Source organism: Clupea harengus, chromosome 13 (genome assembly GCF_900700415.2).
Source record: "Clupea harengus chromosome 13, Ch_v2.0.2, whole genome shotgun sequence".
NCBI lineage: Eukaryota > Metazoa > Chordata > Actinopteri > Clupeiformes > Clupeidae > Clupea > Clupea harengus.
Window position 1 is genome coordinate 24,671,081 of NC_045164.1, and position 20,911 is coordinate 24,691,991.

At 39.8% G+C, this 20,911-nt stretch overlaps 2 protein-coding genes across 3 annotated transcripts in view; both read left to right on the forward strand.

The window, feature by feature from the left end:
- Positions 1-20,911, forward strand: part of LOC105893459 (deleted in malignant brain tumors 1 protein-like) — a 33,379-nt gene that overhangs the window by 8,581 nt on the left and 3,887 nt on the right. Inside the window, exons 4-17 of the mRNA XM_042709623.1 lie at positions 5,454-5,551; positions 6,604-6,705; positions 6,817-6,858; positions 7,246-7,347; positions 7,450-7,494; positions 7,619-7,720; positions 8,485-8,529; positions 8,654-8,755; positions 14,909-14,953; positions 15,572-15,673; positions 15,785-15,826; positions 16,327-16,644; positions 20,435-20,536; positions 20,642-20,683. Coding sequence (XP_042565557.1) covers positions 5,454-5,551; positions 6,604-6,705; positions 6,817-6,858; positions 7,246-7,347; positions 7,450-7,494; positions 7,619-7,720; positions 8,485-8,529; positions 8,654-8,755; positions 14,909-14,953; positions 15,572-15,673; positions 15,785-15,826; positions 16,327-16,644; positions 20,435-20,536; positions 20,642-20,683 — 1,289 coding nt within the window. The remainder of the gene's footprint in view (positions 1-5,453; positions 5,552-6,603; positions 6,706-6,816; positions 6,859-7,245; positions 7,348-7,449; positions 7,495-7,618; positions 7,721-8,484; positions 8,530-8,653; positions 8,756-14,908; positions 14,954-15,571; positions 15,674-15,784; positions 15,827-16,326; positions 16,645-20,434; positions 20,537-20,641; positions 20,684-20,911) is intronic.
- The window catches only part of LOC122133426 (CUB and zona pellucida-like domain-containing protein 1), a 28,087-nt gene continuing 17,697 nt past the window's right edge, over positions 10,522-20,911 (forward strand). The window contains exons 1-3 of one of the 2 annotated variants that reach the window (XR_006152750.1): positions 10,522-10,736; positions 11,090-11,334; positions 11,863-11,991. Coding sequence is in view for 1 of the 2 variants with exons in the window: in XM_042709633.1 (XP_042565567.1) it covers positions 10,537-10,736; positions 11,090-11,334; positions 11,863-11,921 (504 nt within the window). In the remaining variant the exon portion in view is untranslated. Of the gene's footprint in view, positions 10,737-11,089; positions 11,335-11,862; positions 12,085-20,911 lie in introns of those variants that run through there. The other variant, XM_042709633.1, reaches the window with a different exon arrangement.

The following is a 20,911-nucleotide window of genomic DNA, read 5'->3' on the forward strand; positions in this document are numbered from 1 at the left end:
CTCATAAGTTTTCACCTGACATCAATAAAGGAGCAAGGCGCTCGCTACCTGGCTCGTGAAATCAAGTTTGACTGACTCAACACACTGGTCATGTAAAACACGTAGCGAGAACAGTACACAGCCCTAAACTAAACTAAAGTTTGTTTTAAATTGTCCCGCTGCGATTAATACGCCGGCGTCAATCAAAAGCTATTGTCTATAAAGGAAACCATTGCCATAGAAAAAATATAAATCTCCCGTTCATCGCGCCCCACCTGTCACGTCTCTGCGCCCCACACTTTGAGAAACACTGTGCTAGAGGATTAATGAACTGAACCAAGTCTGACTCTTCTGTGTTTAGATGTGGAGAAGCCTGCAGTGGAGAAGCTTGAGGACAAAGTGGCTAAGGTCGATGCCTGAAGAAACCACTAGTGTTCTCATCAGTCCAGAATAATCACTAATTCAATCTATCATCATTTCCTGCCTACAAATCATGTCTGTCATGATGGCACTCTGATGCCTTACTGAACATGTATTTCTTTCTTTTGTATAACTTTGTGCCTCAACAAAATTATTAAAGCATTCCAAAAGACAACAAGCAGAGTTGTGCATGCTTTTTTGAGTGTTGGTCATCCAGCTAAGCATTAATCATGGAAACACTGTATTTCGATTGCGAGTTTTAAACAATCACAGCGATAATAACGGTCTTTTTTCACCCATGCACTGTCACATACTTGTAAATTACTCCCTCCAAATCCCCCATAATGGATTCTACTGTCAGCAGAATGTCAACAGGTAGCTTGTGTTAAAAAGGGCAGACAATGTCACAGTCACAGTACATGTGTAAGAATATGTATCTTAAATTCTGGGGAAATCCATTGTATATTGAATAGCTTGGGGTGAAGTCAAGTAAATTGGGCTACTTCTTGGTAAAGTGTCTTAGATCATCCTTAAATTTCACTGAAATGCGCATAGAAACAACCAAAGAGTCGGTTCACTTCTACAATTCTATCTTGAAAATTGCAAGCAAGATTAAATGTTTTAAAGCAGCAATCATATGCTATCAAAATTAATGTGAGGATGATACCAAAACTAGTTGCCTACAAGACCATAGTGTTACTTTAAGCTAAAGAGCTGTTCATGCACTGGATGTCCCCTACTGAGCCAACACATTGCTCATCAGGTATAACCAGCCATGCATTATGCTAACTTGAAATTAAACAGACGTATGCATAGTTGTAAGAAATAAAATAAAATATTGTTTATTGTATTACATTTTTTTCTTTAATCTGATACTTTAAAATAACAGTATTTGTTTGTGCTTGCATACATTAGGTGGTATTTATGTGACTCAGCATTGTTTTCTTATATGCTAATATATTAGCTTATATGCTAACAATATAAACAGTAAAAAGGCCATTCATATTATGAATACACAGCGATAGCATGACAATACAACTGCAATTAATTAAACATACTAAAATCTTATTAAACTTGTTTGTGTGAGAGAGCACCAATCTATGCGTTTGTATGTGAGTGACGTGCACTTTATGGGCACCGCTACGATATGTCACTATATGTCAATATGAATACGACATATGTAGGTTTAAATCTTTACTGTTTAAATAATATTGTAATATTTTTGAATTATTCAAATTATTTACTGTCAAGTCAAATCTACAACATAATCAGAACAACTGTGTCGTTTGCTTTCTATCTAACATAAAACAATGTTGTAACTTATCCAGGATACCTTGTCAGTTAGCTAAACTGGCTAACTAGCTAACGTTAACCTCTGAGCGGGCCTGTCTGTGCGGTGCCACAGCCACACTAGCGAAAGCTTGTTGAACTGCGTTAGGTTAGCAACGCTAGTGACGTGCTGCTTCAACGTAGTCATTCTAGTTTTATAAACCAAAGACCTCAAACTAAACTCACTATCCATAGACATTATCAGACAATATAGTTATAGACAGGGAACAGCATCAGGCGAAGGACAACAGTAAATTAACGTCAGAGACTATAATACATTTAGCAGCCATCAAGTCACTTATCAAATGCTCACCTTCATGTTAAAGATTAGTCAGAGCAGTGGTAGACCGCTAAACCTACTGTAATTCAGTCATTTTTACTGTAAGGCCTACAATATCACCTAATTTCACATATCCCTACTTCCTATTAGGCTTAGTATGCATATTAACTTAAACATGACATCTGTATTAATAACGTTTCTGGTGACTTTACTATGCATTTGATGTCCAACACATAATACAGAGCGTAATCATATTTATAATAAGTCAATGCATGAGAGAAATAACCAAGAAATAAACGACCGGGTAATTTTTTGGAGAACCATCCTCGTAGCTGTAGCGTCTAGATGGGCCCCATTTCTGTGCTAGCTACAGAGCGCCACCTGTTGATGAAAAGCAGCCTATTTTCAAGCCCAACAGCTTAAATGGAAAATAACTGAGAATTGTTTTATAAGGGGAGGATCAAAGCCAACTTTTACAATCGAATGTCAAACTAAATGAATAACCCGATTAACACGGAACACTCAGCTGAGAACTGTGTTACTTCCTGCTAAATGATTTCCTCTGACACGTACGTTTCAAAGAGAGTTGGCAATAACAATGAGAAAATGCCATGTTGATCTCATGTGTTGGAACTAATAAACAGTCACATTGCAGGCTGTTACAATGCCAGTGGCAAACACACATGAATAAAGAATTCACAGCTGAATCAATTCACTGTATCAAACCTGGTTTCCCATCATAGCACACACAAACATCTATCACTGGGGAGTAAGACATAGCAATGACAGTAACAGTTACCACTTTAGAAGCCAACATTTACAAATGAACAGTGCCTGTACTCTTGAGGCGCTGCACTATAGTCTACTGTTCGTAGGCTTATATTACAGTCCATGTAACTAAATCAATTAAACTAACGTTATTCACGGCCATTTGTTCATTTGGCAGATGAACAACAGGGTGAAGCCAGTACTCATTCAGACAAAGTGCTGAATCAGGGGAAATGGTGAAAAACATTGCTCTCATTTGTAATATTATCTGTGAAATGGTGAAAAACATTGCTCTCATTTGTAATATTATCTGTGAAATGGTGAAAAACATTGCTCTCATTTGTAATATTATCTGTGAAATGGTGAAAAACATTGCTCATTTGTAATATTATCTGTGAAAGGGTGAAAAACATTGCTCTCATTTGTAATATTATCTGTGAAAGGGTGAAAAACATTGCTCTCATTTGTAATATTATCTGTGAAAGGGTGAAAAACATTGCTCATTTGTAATATTATCTGTGAAATGGTGAAAAACATTGCTCTCATTTGTAATATTGTCTATGAAAACAATACCCTGTTACCTGTTATCGTCATGTCAGCTTCAAGAATACTGTTATGTCAGCAATATTTACAGGCAGTTCAGTTTGTTCATTTTATTGTCATAATCTAATTGATTAATTTGATCAATTATTTATGTATCAATTTTCACATCAAACTGGTTGAGGACACACACTTATGTCTGGAATAACTGCAAATAGTTGCAGTTCTGCTTATGTGGCACCACACAACTTGGCCTAACTTGCCACCACAGTGAATATGTTTGAACTAATCACACATAATAAACTCATGCCATCTCACAGGTCCTCCTGACATCTCATCAACTTTACAACACCCTCCATGCTCTGCCCCATCTTATCATGTCAACATATTTGATGATGGCTTATCCATTACACAAGTAAATATACGTGAAATGGCCGATATCTATCTACTTCATTGTGACAGATGTACATTTCCCATCATCTTCAACATGAGTTTATGACTCTCATAAGGAAGGGTCATGCCCTTGAGGTCTGAAGTTGAGCATATAAGCCTGAAGCAGGACGCTTGAGGACACATTCAAGCTGAGAAGAAAGATGGAGATGAGTTCAGTGATTCTTCTGCTCTGCAGCTCTGCTGCTGTTCAAGGTAAGCACTACAGCACTTGTTTTGGTTTATTACAGGTATTCTCTATGCTGTCTGAAGGAGGATGCGTGATCAGTTGCGATACAATAGAATCTATCTGCGACACTATGCAACTATGTATGAATGTAAGGTCTATGTTTTCAAAAGATAACTTAGGCTTCATAGCCTTGTACTCTCTCTTTTCTATCTGACGCTTATGTACTATGAAAGGAGAGATATTTTTTCATGAAATATTACTTTAACCCTCTGGGGACCTTACATGTTTTTCTCACTGAACTGCCATTTCCCTTCATTGTACCTTACTTAGTACAAGTCACTTCGGAAACAGGTGTCTTCCAAATGACTGAATGTAAATGTTAAATGGTAAAGACGGTGCAGAATGATTACATGAACTATAACTCTTTATTTGCTCTCCAGGTTACTGGACCACTGTTCCAACAAGTCCTGACGGCCAGACAAGTATTTGACATGATTATGTTTATTTAATTTGGTGTCACACAGATGCTTATTAAAGCTATTCTTAAACAGGAAATATCATATAAATACTTCACTTTTATAAGGTTTGTAATTTTCTGTCTTGCAGCCGACCGTACCTCCTGTAGGGACTACTGTGGCCTCAACGTTGGCAGCTGCTCCTGCACAAGTTCCTGTCAACGCTATGGAAACTGCTGTCATGACTACAACGGTAATCTAACCACTTCTCTGGTCTTCTGGTGGCTCTCTGATTCTTGGAATTAATACAAAAGGTTCTGTTTTGGAATTAATCGATATTTTCTCTTTTATTCCCTTTCTACAGATTACTGCTACGGTAAAACAACAGTAGAAACAAATCACATCAGTACAATGGCTATATATCTGCAGTTCCACATGTTGCCATTCTTCCTTACTTCTGATTCCTACCTGATTCTATATTTGAATGGAATGCATTCAGTGAATACGCTTCTACGCATTGGAAACAGGAAGTTGATTTTATGTTAAAATATGAAAACATTTCTCAGTGATGCCCCTAACAGTGAAACATAAACACAAAGACTGAGTTTGTCTTTTTAGATGAAATCCATAAGGTAACAGTGACCTTAAAAATGCCTAAAATGCCTAAGATGAAACTGACCACTCACATTATAACAAACAAATACTGGTACAGTTTCAATTACAACAGAGCCTTGTTTTCAGCCAATTGAAGCGAACATCCCAGACAAGCTGAAGCAAACAGTGTTGATTGCTCTGCCTGACAAAAAAATATGGTCTTGTAAAGCCCTCTTTGCCCCCCTGTAGCGAACACAGCGGATATCCGACTAGTTGGGGGCAACAGCTCCTGCTCTGGGAGAGTGGAGATAAAGGTCCGTGGCACCTGGGGCACTGTGTGCGATGACAGATGGAACATACCTAATGCTGAAGTGGTTTGCAGACAGGTGGGCTGTGGATCAGCCCTGAGTGCTCCAGTGATGGCTCATTTTGGACCGGGCAGTGGACCAATCTGGCTGGATGAAGTCAGGTGCACTGGCCATGAGTCGTCTCTCTCAGAGTGCTACCATAGAGGCCATGGCATCCATGACTGTGGCCACAGTGAAGATGCTGGGGTAGTCTGTCAAGGTAAGGCTGCGCATCTGTCTTTAGGGATAAAGAAAGCTCCTTTTGTCAGTGTGTGCTAAGAATAAGAAGTATGTAGGTATCTGCAGGTTGACTGGGTTGTTACTGGGTGCTCAAGCACATTCACAACTGTTGACACCATGAAGATGCTGGGGGCAGTCTGCCAGGGTAGGGCTACGTTTGGATGTTTAGCGGCCAAGCACCAGAGATGCAAAGGCTCCTTGTGTCTGTGTATGCCTACCAGTGAAGGGGTTTAAGAATGAAAAGATGTTAGTTTTCTTAAACCGGGATCAAGCGCATCTCGTCAACCGGTAATTAGCAAGGTCTATCTGACATGTCAAATTTGAGTTTTTACGATATAAAATAAAATAATACATTTTTATAGAATGTTTTTTTCCTCAAAAGTGCACTTGGACCTTGTTCATTCTCAGTTGACAAATTTGGAAGTACCTAGTGACCTATGTCTTACAGTTATACTTTGATTTGTATCATTCATTATACATGTGAAAATATAGTGCAGGTCACACATTTTAGTACTTTTTTTTCAGAATGTACAAGACTGGTCTTATTAGCTTTTATGCAAACCAGAACACCAAAGGAAAACCAAAACCATTTGAAATCACTGCTTTCTCATTTCCTGACTCAGGCCTATGACATATGACAAATGACATGGTCTCTGAAATACTGCATTTTTCACAGTTTAAAATGATTGCTAATACTACTTAGCTGGGTGTTCATATGTACTGTATGTATAGTATACATTACCAGTTAACCTGCAGGCCAATACCAATGCCTCTGGGAAAACTTTATTTTAATAATGCATGTATGGAATAAGTACATATTTAACAAATTTTCAGACAAAACAACCTCAACCCTCGTCCAAACTCTGGTACTTTTCTCTACCATATCTCTAACCTTTGCCCAATCTAAGCTTCTGTCCTTTACTGTTGACACTGTGTCAACAGAGCATTAGTATTCAGAGTATGTATTAAACAGAAAAAATATCATTTAAATACTTCACTTTTATGAGGTTTGTATAATTTTCTGTCTTGTAGCCGACCATACCTCCTGTAGGCACAACTGTGGCTATAACGTTGGCAGCTGCTCCTGCACAAGTTCCTGTCAACGCTATGGAAACTGCTGTCATGACTACTACGGTAATCTAACCACTTCTCTGGTCCTCTGGTGGCTCTCTGATTCTTGGAATTAATACAAAAGGTTCTGTTTTGGAATTAATCAATATTTTCTCTTTTATTCTCTCTCTCCAGATTACTGCTACAGTACATCAACAGCAGAACCAACTACAACAAGTATTACATAGTCCTTTCAGAGTGATCCCATAACATAACATTTAAAATGATTGCTAATACTACTTAGCTGGGTGTTCATATGTATGTATAGTATACATGACCAGTTAACCTGCAGGCCAATATTAATGCCTCTGGGAAAACTTTATTTTAATAATGCATGTATGGAATAAGTACCTATTTAACAAATATTCAGAAAAAACAACCTCAACCCTTGTCCAAACTCTGGTACTTTTCTCTACCATATCTCTAACCTTTGCCCTATCTAAGCTTCTGTCCTTTACTGTTGACACTGTGTCAACAGAGCATTATTATTCAGAGTATGTATTAAACAGAAAATATCATATAAATACTTCACTTTTATAAGGTTTGTAATGTTCTGTCTTGTAGCCGGCTATGACTCCTGTAGGTACAACTGTGGCTACAACGTTGGCAGCTGCTCCTGCACAAGCTCCTGTCATTATTATGGAAACTGCTGTCATGACTACAACGGTAAAACATAAATGTTTCAAGTTAAAACACCAGTCACACATATGTAGTGGTACCTGAAATTGATCTCTCTCTCTCTCTCTCTCTCTCTCTCTCTCTATAAAGACTACTGCAGCACAACAACAAGTCCTGACATCAGCGAGACAACAAGTATTTGACAAGATTATGTTAATTTAATTTGGTGTCACACAGATGCTTATTAAAGTTATTTTTCAACAGAAAATATCATATTAATATTTCATTTCTATAAGGTATGTCATTTTCTGTATTGCAGCCGGCCATACCTCCTGTAGGTACAACTGTGGCTACAACTTTGGTAGCTGCTCCTGCACAAGTTCCTGTCAACGCTATGGAAACTGCTGTCATGACTACAACGGTAATCTAACCACTTCTCTGGTCTTCTGGTGGCTCTCTGATTCTTGGAATTAATACAAAAGTTTTGGAATTAATCGATATTTTCTCTTTTATTCCCTCTCTCCAGATTACTGCTACAGTACAACAACAGCAGAACCAGCCACAACAAGTATTACATAGTCCTTTCAGAGTGATCCCATAACATAACATTTAAAATGATTGCTAATACTACTTAGCTGGGTGTTCATACTGTATGTATGTATAGTATACATGACCAGTTAACCTGCAGGCCAATATTAATTCCTCTGGGAAAACTTTATTTTAATAATGTATGTATAAAATAAGTACCTATTTACCAAATATTCAGAAAAAAACAACCTCAACCCTCGTCCAAACTCTGGTACTTTTCTCTACCATATCTCTAACCTTTGCCCAATCTAAGCTTCTGTCCTTTACTGTTGACACTGTGTCAACAGAGCATTATTATTCAGAGTATGTATTAAACAGAAAATATCATATAAATACTTCACTTTTATAAGGTTTGTAATGTTCTGTCTTGTAGCCGGCTATGACTCCTGTAGGTACAACTGTGGCTACAACGTTGGCAGCTGCTCCTGCACAAGTTCCTGTCATTATTATGGAAACTGCTGTCATGACTACAACGGTAAAACATAAATGTATCAAGTTAAAACACCAGTCACACATATGTAGTGGTACCTGAAATTGATCTCTCTCTCTCTCTCTCTCTCTCTCTCTCTCTCTCTCTCTCTCTCTCTCTCTATAAAGACTACTGCAGCACAACAACAAGTCCTGACATCAGCGAGACAACAAGTATTTGACAAGATTATGTTAATTTAATTTGGTGTCACACAGATGCTTATTAAAGTTATTTTTCAACAGAAAATATCATATTAATATTTCATTTCTATAAGGTATGTCATTTTCTGTATTGCAGCCGGCCATACCTCCTGTAGGTACAACTGTGGCTACAACTTTGGTAGCTGCTCCTGCACAAGTTCCTGTCAACGCTATGGAAACTGCTGTCATGACTACAACGGTAATCTAACCACTTCTCTGGTCTTCTGGTGGCTCTCTGATTCTTGGAATTAATACAAAAGTTTTGGAATTAATCGATATTTTCTCTTTTATTCCCTCTCTCTAGATTACTGCTACAGTACATCAACAGCAGAACCAGCTACAACAAGTATTACATAGTCCTTTCAGAGTGATCCCATAAGTTTAAAATGATTGCTAATACTACTTAGCTGGGTGTTCATAAGTACTGTATGTATAGTATACATGACCAGTTACCTGCAGGCCAATATTAATGCCCCTGGGAAAACTTTATTTTAATAATGCATGTATGTAATAAGTACCTATTTACCAAATATTCAGAAAAAACAACCTCAACCCTCATCCAAACTCTGGTACTTATCTCTAACATATCTCTAGCCTCTGCCCAATCTACCTATCCACCTTTTGTCCTTTACTGTGTGACATTTTTTGTTCCAGATGTTAATCCACAATGTGGAGGGTACCTTAGTGGTTCTGGATCTTTCTCCAGCCCCTACTATCCAAACTACTATCATGACAATGCCCACTGTGTGTGGAGGCTGTCCGCTCCCTCTGGGCAGAGGATCCTCCTAACATTTTCAGACCTGGAGTGAGTGAGGAAATCAGTCTTTGTATTTTCCCATTTTCCTCAGTTTAAATCTCATCCGTTGTGCCTAGGCTGGTTAAAGTCTGAGTCTGTGTCCCAAAAACAGAAGATGTTCACAGTAGCAGATGACCTGGGGGGAGGGTTCTTCATTCACGTAAGCTGAAGCCTTCTTATAACCACCTGTGTCTGTTTTCTTCAGGCTGGAGCGCTGCTGTGACTGTGACTACATCACCGTGTACGACGGCCCCTCTGTAGGCTACAGTCAGCTGGGTCAGCTCTGCCACAACTCCTCTCTGGATACCTTCCACTCCTCCTCCAGCGACATGACCGTGGTCTTCCGTAGTGATCGTGAAGGAGTGAGTCGTGGCTTCCGGGCAGAATTCATTAGCTCCCTGCCAACTGATAAAGGTGAGTGACATCAGGGAGTCCTGAATGAGCCACTGCACAGCATCACTTCTCCTCCACTCAAACTCAAACTCATTTTTCAGAGTGATCTACTCTGAAGAAAAACAGCTTAGAGCATTTGGCTACTGTAAGATCATATGACTGAGGTATGTCTAATGTAAAGTATAACTATTATGAGCTTCATAAAAAGAAGTATTTTATTCAACCCTTTCTATAGGCAGGGTTGAGTGTTCCTCAGACAACATGAACATTGTCATTTCAAGATCTTTCCTGAGCTCTCAGGGATACAGTGGTCATGATGTTTATATCAATGATGAGCACTGTCGGCCAACTATCAACAATTACCAGGTGGTGTTTAACTTCCCTCTCAACCGCTGTGGAACTGTTCGAGAGGTATGTCACTCCACATTTAAATACAAACAGTCATATTACAACTTTCAATGTCTTTTTTCAGAAATGTTAGTCATGTACCTTGGATATACAGTGCATATATGGAGCATACAATATAGTTTGATGTTTTGCATATAATAACTGAATCATTTCCATTGACCTCTCCCCCTGTCCCCCGTTCTGTTCAGTTTGAAAGGGGTCGGGTCATTTATCAGAATGCCGTGCGGGGACATGGATCCAGTTCTGGGGAGATCACACGTCAGTCAGGGTTCAAGTTGTCTGTTGCCTGCCACATGGAAAAAGACTCTGTTTCACAGATAATGTATGAGGCATCAGAGACATCTAACTTTAACATCACTGGAACTGGGCGTTTCAACACCACCATGGCCTTCTACACCTCCGGAAGTTTCTACCAGCAAATCTATGAGAGTCCCTACAAAGTCTCTCTTAATGAGTACATGTATGTTCAAGTAAGCCTAAGGAGAGATGACAGCAGCCTCGTCCTCTTCCTGGACACATGTGTGGCCTCACCAAACCCACATGACTATGCTGACTACCGCGCCTATTATCTACTGGTCAATGGGTAAGACTACTGGGGTAGACATTTCTCACCCCCCTCCCTCCTCTCCAAGTGCTTAATCACTGTGGTGATATGGCGACACAAATTGAAGTGCCAAACCAAATCCGTTACGGTTGGTTTATGAAGTATTTCTACCAGGTGTCCAAGTGACAGCACAGCGTGTTCAGCCGCAGTGGTCATACAATGACACTGATTCTGACGCTGTTTTTCTCTGTGTTCAGCAGTCATATGACAATGACACTGTTTCTGACACTGATTCTGACACTGTTTTTCTCTGTGTTCAGCAGTCATATGACAATGACACTGTTTCTGACGCTGTTTCTGACGCTGTTTCTGACACTGTTTTTCTCTGCCAGGTGTCCGAGAGACAACACGTTCTCCACCCACGTGAGCGGTTCTCGTAGTTACGCACGGTTCAGCTTCCAGGCTTTCAAGTTCCTGCGGGCACACCCCTCTGTGTACTTGCAGTGCAAGGTCCTAATCTGTCCTGCCAACGACTACAACTCCCGCTGTCGCCAGGGTTGCCGCACCCGCAAGACTCGAAGCCTGGGCTCTCAGCACCAGATGGCCACCATGGTGCTGGGGCCTATCACGCTGAAAGGTTAAATGCCAACTCTACTTATGCCCTTTTTTTATTATTACAATTAAATCATAATTCAGACTGTCATTTCAATTTTTTATTTTGTCCCTGAAATTCAGATGTGAAACAGACTTCCCAGTTTGAGACTAAAGCTGGTCATGACGGCCCACAAATGGGAAACTAATTCTGTTTTTCACTATTTTTTTCTATGACGGCCCACAAATGGGAAACTAATTCTGTTTTTCACTATTTTTTTCTATGACGGCCCACAAATGGGAAACTAATTCTGTTTTTCACTATTTTTTTCTATGACGGCCCACCAATGGGAAACTAATTCTGTTTTTCACCAAGCATAGTGTTAGATGCTTGTGTTAATATGGTTAACATGGTAGACCATTGCAGACTACTATCTGTCAATAAATACAAATACATATATACCAGATTAAATATTCTGCATGTTTATGTCATGAATATAAGAATGTACAAGAACATATCAGTAGCTGCTAGAGGATTAATGAACTGAACCAAGTCTGACTCTTCTGTGTTTAGATGTGGAGAAGTCTGCAGTGGAGAGGCTTGAGGACAAAGTGGCTAAGGTCGACGCCTGAAGACACCACTAGTGTTCTCATCAGTCCAGAATAATCACTAATTCAATCTATCATCATTTCCTGCCTACAAATCATGTCTTACTGAACATGTCTTTCTTTCTTTCTTTCTTTCTTTCCGTAACCTTTTGCCACAACAAAATTATTAAAGCATTCCAAAAGACAAGCAAGAGTTGTGCATGATTTTTTTGTGTGCTGGTCATCCAGCTAAGCATTGATCATGGAAACACTGCATTTCAATAGTGAGTTTTAAACACTCACAATCACAGCAATAACAACTGGGTTTTTGCAGAATGTCAACAGGAATCATTTCGATGCTGCTATGAGATACTGAACAACAGTCAGCCAGGCAAACTGAGACCTAATAGGACAAGGGGTCAAAGGGGGGAAAGTACCAAAGAGCAACTGGCACACCCTCTTCCATTAAAAATAAAAAATGAGAAGTTTTTCTCAATAAAATAGTGCAAGTGCTTGGATGAGTGTGTCCCTGGGAAAATGTGCCCATATGTTTGCCACTGAGCACAATGACTGTAAAAAGCACACACAGCTTGGCATCTTTCACTTACTTTATGAAGGAATGAAGCCAAAACTGGTCTGCCATTTTGGCACAATTGCAGCCACAGTCTGCACACTAAGTGCTTTCTGCATTCAGAATCAAACCACATTTGGTTAAATCTCCGCAATTTTTGTGCTGCTTGCGGTGGCTTCACTTTGGACTAAACATACACTGTCCATGCTCTTCACAGTCATTGCACTGAGCACAATAAAGCACAAACAATGAGTCATATATGACAGCTGCTATACACATTGGTCTGAAGCGAGAGAGAGGGGTATATTCTCTATGACTGATACTCACAATGCAGTATAGATGGGAGGGTGTGGTCAAAATGTGCTCTTGCTCAACCACACCAGGGGACAAAGCTGCCCAGGATGCCTTCAGTTTTCTACACTTAGGGAGGGAATGGCAGCTTCTGCATGCAAGGCATTGCTATATTCAAGTGCAGAAGTGCTCGTCATATTGTTACCAGCAGCAGCTGGCTTCACATGGGGGATCTCCTAGAGGTCACTGATGACATTGTTTTATAGTGCTGGGAAATAATTATTCCCTAAGGCCTTCAAAATCCAAGCCACCGTTCAAATGATCCTACTGGCTAGCAAACAAGGTGCTTAAGTGACTGAGTGTTGCAAAAACAGATTTGTCCCGTCCTGTCACATCAGGAAACACAGACGAATGACAGCTAGATCAATGTATGAGAGCAAACTCCTACACGACGCAACACTGACACAATGGTACACACACAGGCTGGAGAATGCTGACACAACACTGACACAATGGTACACGCACAGGCTGGAGAGCTGTATGCCACAGAGGATGGAGACGGTCTGCAGCAGCTATGTTCAATGCCATGCAGAGATATCTGTGTTGCTGAAGGCTGCAGAGAGATAGTGTTGTTGAATGCCATGCAGAGAGATAGTGCTGCTGAAGGCTGGGAGAAAAGCAGCCTGAACAAACAGGGAAGAGCTGGGAGGGAAACAGCAAAATATCAAGGCTGTGTGGCATTGATGCTGGTATCTATTAACTGATACCAATGCTGCTTAACAAAAGCATACGAATACCACTTTACTTTACTTTAATATAAAATATTAAACTTAGTTCATCGTTTTCTTTCTTCATTCCGTTTGATCAGCGGTGCACTTATGGAGTCAGCAGCAGCACCAAACAGACTATAGGGTAGAGATCCTCACGCAGATAGTTTTATATTATAGTGAATAAAATGTTAAACTTAGTCCATCGCTCCTTTCTTCACACAGTTTGATCAGTCGTGCACTCAAGGAGTCCGTGCGAATTACAGCAGCAACAGCATACTTGGCAAAACACAGAACTGTTTTTTTTTTTTTATACCTGTGAATATGTTTGAACTTGATCAAACTTCAACGATACAATAATATTTGTCTAAGAGGTTAAATTTCGCCAACTTTACTCCCCTGCTCTTCCCCATTCCATCATGTCCAAACATCTGAGGATGCCTTATCTCTTACACAGTTCATTGAATTTCCCACAATAAATGGCACACACAGTTTCACACATGTCATAGTCAGTGGGTTAATGACTGCCAGAAGGAAGGACCATGCTCTTGAGGTCTGAAGTTGGGCATATAAGCCTGAAGCAGGACGCTTGAGGACACATTCAAGCTGAGAAGAAAGATGGAGATGAGTTCAGTGATTCTTCTGCTCTGCAGCTCTGCTGCTGTTCAAGGTAAGCACTACAGCACTTGTTTTGGTTTCTTACAGGTATTCTCTATGCTGTCTGAAGGAGGATGCGTGATCAGTTGCGATACAATAGAATCTATCTGCGACACTATGCAACTATGTATCTAGGTCTATGTTTTCAAAAGATAACTCAGGCTTCATACCCTTGTAAATACTCTCTCTTTTCTATCTGACGCTTATGTCCTATGAAAGGAAAGATATTTTTTCATGACATTTTGTTTTAAATGTATTTCTCACTGAACTGCCATTTGCCTTCATTTTACTTTACTTACAAGTCACTTTGGGATAAAGTGTCTACCAAATGACCGAATGTAAATGTTAAATGGTAAAGACGGTGCAGAATGAAACTCTTTATTTTCTCTCCAGGTTACTGGACCACTGAAGGACCCACTGTTTCAGGTGGCAACAATTTTGTTCATGACACGATTATGTTTATTTAATTTGGTGTCACACAGATGCTTATTAAAGCTATTCTTAAACAGAAAATATCATATAAATACTTTTGTAATTTTCTGTCTTGTAGCCGGCTATGGTTCCTGTAGGTACAACTGTGGCTACAACCTTGGCAGCTGCTCCTGCACACGTTCCTGTCAGCGCTATGGAAACTGCTGTCCTGACTACAACGGTAAAACATAAATGTTTTAAGTTAAAACACTAGTCACACATATGTAGTGGTACCTGAAATTAATCTCTCTCTCTCTCTCTCTCTCTCTCTAAAGACTACTGCAGCACAACAACAAGTCCTGACATCAGCGAGACAACAAGTATTTTACATTCAATTCAATTCAATTCAATTTTATTTATATAGCGCCATAACAATACAATTGTCTCTAGGCGCTTTACAGAGCCCAGAGCCTGAACCCCCTTAGTGCAAGCACATTGGCAACACGGGCAAGAAAAAACTCCCTGTTAGTCAGGAAGGAACCTTAAGCAGAACCACGGCACATAAGGGGGGACCCATCTGCTTGAGGTCGGCCGGGTGGAGATAGGAAGGGGGGATGGGGGGAGGGTTGTGTGGCAGAAGGGGATGGGAAACAACAGGTGTTGTACATATCCTGCATTTGGTAGGTGTACATAATATATATACAGACATCCGGTGGTAAATACATGATACAAACAAGACCAGTTTAGTGGGTATACACTGTGCTCAAAGGTTTACTGTTACAGGGGTAAGGGGAGTAGGAACAGAGAAACATGTTGATGGTGGCAATATTATATATTGTATATAAATGCTAGCATAGGGTATGAGGTAGAGTAAGTGTACGGCATGATTATGTTTATTTAATTTGGTGTCACACAGATGCTTATTAAAGCTATTTTTCAACAGAAAATATCATATTAATATTTCATTTCTATAAGGTATGTAATTTTCTGTCTTGTAGCCGACCATACCTCCTGCAGGTACAACTGTGGCTACAACCTTGGCAGCTGCTCCTGCTCAAGTTCATGTCGGTACAATGGAAACTGCTGTCATGACTACTACGGTAATCTAACCACTTCTCTGGTCTTCTGGTGGCTCTCTGATTCTTGGAATTAATACAAAAGGTTCTGTTTTGGAATTAATCAATATTTTCTCTTTTATTCCCTCTCTCCAGATTACTGCTACAGTACAACAACAGCAGAACCAGCTACAACAAGTATTACATAGTCCTTTTAGAGTGATCCCATAACATATCACATCAGTACAATGGCTATATATCTGCAGTTCCACATGTTACCAACCTTCCTTACTTCTGATTCCTACCTGATTCTATATTTGAAAGGAATGCATTCAGTGAATACGCTTCTACGCATTGCAAACAGGAAGTTGATTTTATGTTAAAATATGAAAACATTTCTCAGTGATGCCCCTAACACAAAGACTGATTTTGTCTATTTAGATTAAATCCATAAGGTAACAGTGACCTTAAGAATGGCTAAAATGCATGATGAAACTCACATTATAACAAACAAATACTGGTACAGTTCAAGAGCCTTGTGTTTGGCCAATTAAAGCGAACATCCCAGACAAGCTGAAGCAAACAGTGTTGATTGCTCTGCCTGACAAAAAAATATGGTCATGTAATGCCTTCTTTGTGCCCCCCCCCCCCCCCCCCCCCCCCCACACACACTTTATTTCTTAACATTTTTACTGTAGCTAACATAACGGATATACGACTAGTTGGGGGCAACAGCGCCTGTTCTGGGAGAGTGGAGGTAAAGGTCCGTGGCACCTGGGGCACTGTGTGCGATGACATCTGGAACATACCTAATGCTGAAGTGGTTTGCAGACAGATTGGCTGTGGACCAGCCCTGAGCGCTCCAGTGATGGCTCATTTTGGACAGGGCAGTGGACCGATCTGGCTGGATGATGTCAGCTGCACTGGCAATGAGTCGTCTCTCTCTCAGTGCAGACATAATGGCTATGGCAACCATAACTGTAACCACCATGAAGATGCTGGGGTAGTCTGTCAAGGTAAGGCTGCACATCTGTCTTTAGGGATAAAGAAGGCTCCTTTTGTCAGTGTGTGCTAAGAATAAGAAGTATGTAGGTATCTGCAGTTTGACTGGGTTGTTACTGGGTGATCAAGCACATTCACAACTGTTGACACCATGAAGATGCTGGGGGCAGTCTGCCAGGGTAGGGCTACGTTTGGATGTTTAGCGGCCAAGCACCAGAGATGCAAAGGCTCCTTGGGTCTTGGGGGAATCAGCCAGGTTGGCAGGGTGCAGCTGAGGGGTAGGGAAGAGAGACTGGAGGCTGGGAATTCAGGCAGGGTTCGGCCGGTCGTTGGCTCCAGTCGTCTGTTTGGTCCTCCGTCGACGCGCCTTCTGCGAAAAGGAGATATTCAAGCGGTGGTTAGCAAAACACAACCCGCTCGTCCTTGACGTCGTGGCTCCTTTTGTGTCGGAGTAACCGAGGGCAACCGAAAGACAGGTTTGGGTGGTGATGATTGGCTGCCAGCCGTGACTCGTTGAAGCTGTCTGACTTGGCCATGTGCTTTTGTTGACAACAACAAAGTGAGACAGGGTTCTGTTTAGCGTGCCCTCTAGAGGGTGCTGAAGAGACTCGTGACGTGTGAGTCCGGCATGACACCGACTCGAGGGCTGTCACTCACAGGACCTTGTTAATTCTCAGTTGATGATTTGGAAGTACCTAGTGACCTATGTCTTATAGTTATACTTTGGTATGTATCATTATACATGTGAAAATATAGTGCAGGTCACACAGTAGTACTTATCTTTCAGAATGTACAAGATCGGTCTTATTAGCTTTTATGCAAACCAGAACACCAAAGCCAAACCAGAACAATTTGAAATCACTGCTTTCTCATTTCCTGACTCAGGCTTATTACATATGACATATGACTAGGGTTGGGTACCGAGAACCGGTACCAATACAACCGGTACCTACCCGGACCGAAATGCAACGCAGATTTCGGTGCTTCATTTCGGTGCCTGAGCCAATTGAACACGGTCGCTAGGCAGATTCTGTGGGGCACATGTAAAACTGCCCCAGCTTCCAATGTAAACTTTGTCCTGTGTCGCTCACGCTCATTGGTGTTTTCATAGCAACAGTCTTATCTGATAAATGCCGAAATGAAGCACCGAAATCTGCGTTGCATTTTGGTCCGGGTAGGTACCGGTTGTATTGGAACCGGTTCTGATATGACAGTGAAGAGCAGGCAAGCACAAACAAAACTAGCCATCGACCTTTTAACAGAGAAAATACCGAAAGCTAAACGGTCAAAAATGTGGCTGTATTTCGCACAAAAAGATTCAAACATCGCGACGTGCAGCAAATGCAACAAAATAATTGCGTGAAAAGAGGGGAGAGAAGGCAAGAGTCAACGGCAGATCAGCAACCAAAGACTGAAAAATATACGGAGATGACAGCTAAACTACCAACGGTAGTCTCTTAAAGGGGCAGTACACATTTTCTTGTACTCAGTGTGTTCAAGTAACAAGAGTAACTATAAACAAGATAGAAAAGATAGGTATAAGCAAATCATAAAATGGTGAAATTTCATGAAATAAATGCAAACAAAATAATACATTTTTGACTCCAAAGGCCAATATGCTCATATTTTTGCAAAAGAAGTTTGAAGCTGTTTTTTGTATTTATTTATATTTATTTAAGTATACTATACACTGTTGTTTACAGTTAATATAATGTTCATAGTTTGAAGCTGTAGTTGAAAGCCAAGTGTTTTGTATGTATTTATATTTATAATATACTTTAAACAGTTCATATATTGTTCAATTTGAAGAAAAAAAATTGCCTTGGCAATAAAAAAAGCCTTTCTTTAATGTTGTCAATCGTCGCTTTGTGCTTTAAAAAAGAAAAGTATCGGTTTAGGCACCGTTTAGGCACTGGTATCGTTTTAAAAGTATCGGTTTAGCACCAGTATCGGAAAAAACCCAAACGATACCCATCCCTAATTGTGTACTTTCAGATACATATCTGTGTGTACAGGTCTCATCGACAGCATCGGAGAGGGTTTTCTCCTGTGCAGGTCATGCGATTAGTCAGGAAAGGTGTCGCATTTTGCCGGACAAGGCAAATATGCTGATATTTCTACAAAAGAATTGCTGAAGTATTGAAGCTGTAGTGTGTGTACAGAGTGTGTGTGTGTGTTTTGTATTTATTTGTATTAATTTAAGTATAGTCTAAACTTTTGTTAACAGTTCATTCATTATTTAAGTTTTAAGTTAAAAAGTGTTCTGTATTTATTTATATATATAATCTATTTTAAACAGTTCATATATTTGGCAATAAAAAAAGCCTTTCTTAACCCTCTGAAGTCCACGCTCCCTGTGCAGGGATATGGTGGTTTTTATGGGGAATTGCTTTTAAAGCTCAGCCAGTTTTTGTCGGAGAGACATAGAAATTACACCCCCAGAAACCTTGAACCCTTTTCTTTTCAAATTTACACAGTTTGAAACAAATATATAAATAAGCACTTTGTAAGGAGAATAGGACTAGTCTCTTGCACTTTTCAGTCTCTGAGTGAGGTTTCAGCTCCTAACGACCCGCCCATTAGCAAATGACAGCTATTCATATGATAAGGGTATGGTAATTCAGTGATCTCTATTGGGCCATGGTGTGTCAAGAAATCCTGTGGGGGGTACGGGCCACAAAGACATTCCAGGGCCATTAGGTAAGGGCCATTGTTCTTGTCTGAGGTGTCCCAGGTGTGTTTACACCTAACTCATCAATATGCATTTGTAGGGACACTAGTTTTGAAAAGGTACAGGTCACTCTAAAATTATAAATATATAGTAGTGAAACCACACACACTTTCTAAATGCTAAACTCACCTTTGTAAAACTAACACTTATGTTTACAAAGTTCAGAGTTCAAAAGCCTTGCTCCAAAATCTTTACAATGTATTTTTTGTACAAAGTCTGAGCACCTCTGAAAGTATGTTTTTGGAAGGGTTTGTTTAGATTTGATTTAAATTCAATCTTTTTTTACTACATTCCTTTCATTCCCATGTTATTATTGCTGAGGTATTCTAGAATATAATCATACATGCCACTTTTGCCTCAATGTTTTTAGTTAGGTGAAATAAACTAAAATATCAAGGCATGGCAGACTACCTAAGAGAGTGAAAAACAGGCTCGGACTCAGTAGTGTTAAATGTCGTCAATCGTAATTTTTTTAATTTTTTATAAAAGTATCGGTTCCGGCACCGTTTAGGCACCGGTATCGTTTTAAAAGTATCGGTTATGTACCGGTATCGGATAAAAACCAAACGATACCCATCCCTACATATGACATGGTCTCTGAAATGCTGAATTTTTCACAGTTTAAAATGATTGCTAATACTACTTAGCTGGGTGTTCATATTTATGTATAGTATACATTACTAGTTAACATGCAGTCCGATATTAATGCCTCTGGGAAAACTTTATTTTAATAATGTATGTATAGAATAAGTACCTATTTACCAAATATTCAGAAAAAAAAACCTCAACCCTCATCCAAACTCTGGTACTTATCTCTACCATATCTCTAACCTCTGCCCAATCTAAGCTTCTGTCCTTTACTGTTGACACTGTGTCAACAGAGCATTATTATTCAGAGTATGTATTGAACAGAAAATATCATATAAATACTTCAGGTGGCAACAATTTTGTTCATGACACAATTATGTTTATTTAATTTGGTGTCGCAAAGATGCTTATTAAAGCTATTCTTAAACAGAAAATATCATATAAATACTTCACTTTTATAAGGTTTGTAATTTTCTGTCTTGCAGCCGACCATACCTCCTGTAGGCACAACTGTGGCTACAACTTTGGCAGCTGCTCCTGCACAAGTTCCTGTCAACGCTATGGAAACTGCTGTCATGACTACAACGGTAATCTAACCACTTCTCTGGTCTTCTGGTGGCTCTCTGATTCTTGGAATTAATACAAAAGTTTTGGAATTAATCGATATTTTCTCTTTTATTCCCTCTCTCCAGATTACTGCTACAGTACAACAACAGCAGAACCAGCTACAACAAGTAATACATAGTCCTTTCAGAGTGATCCCATAACATATCACATCAGTACAATGGCTTTATATCTGCAGTTCCACATGTTACCAACCTTCCTTACTTCTGATTCCTACCTGATTCTATATTTGAAAGGAATGCATTCAGTGAATATGCTTCTACGCATTGGAAACAGGAAGTTGATTTTATGTTAAAATATGAAAACATTTCTCAGTGAAGCTGAGTTTGTCTTTTCAG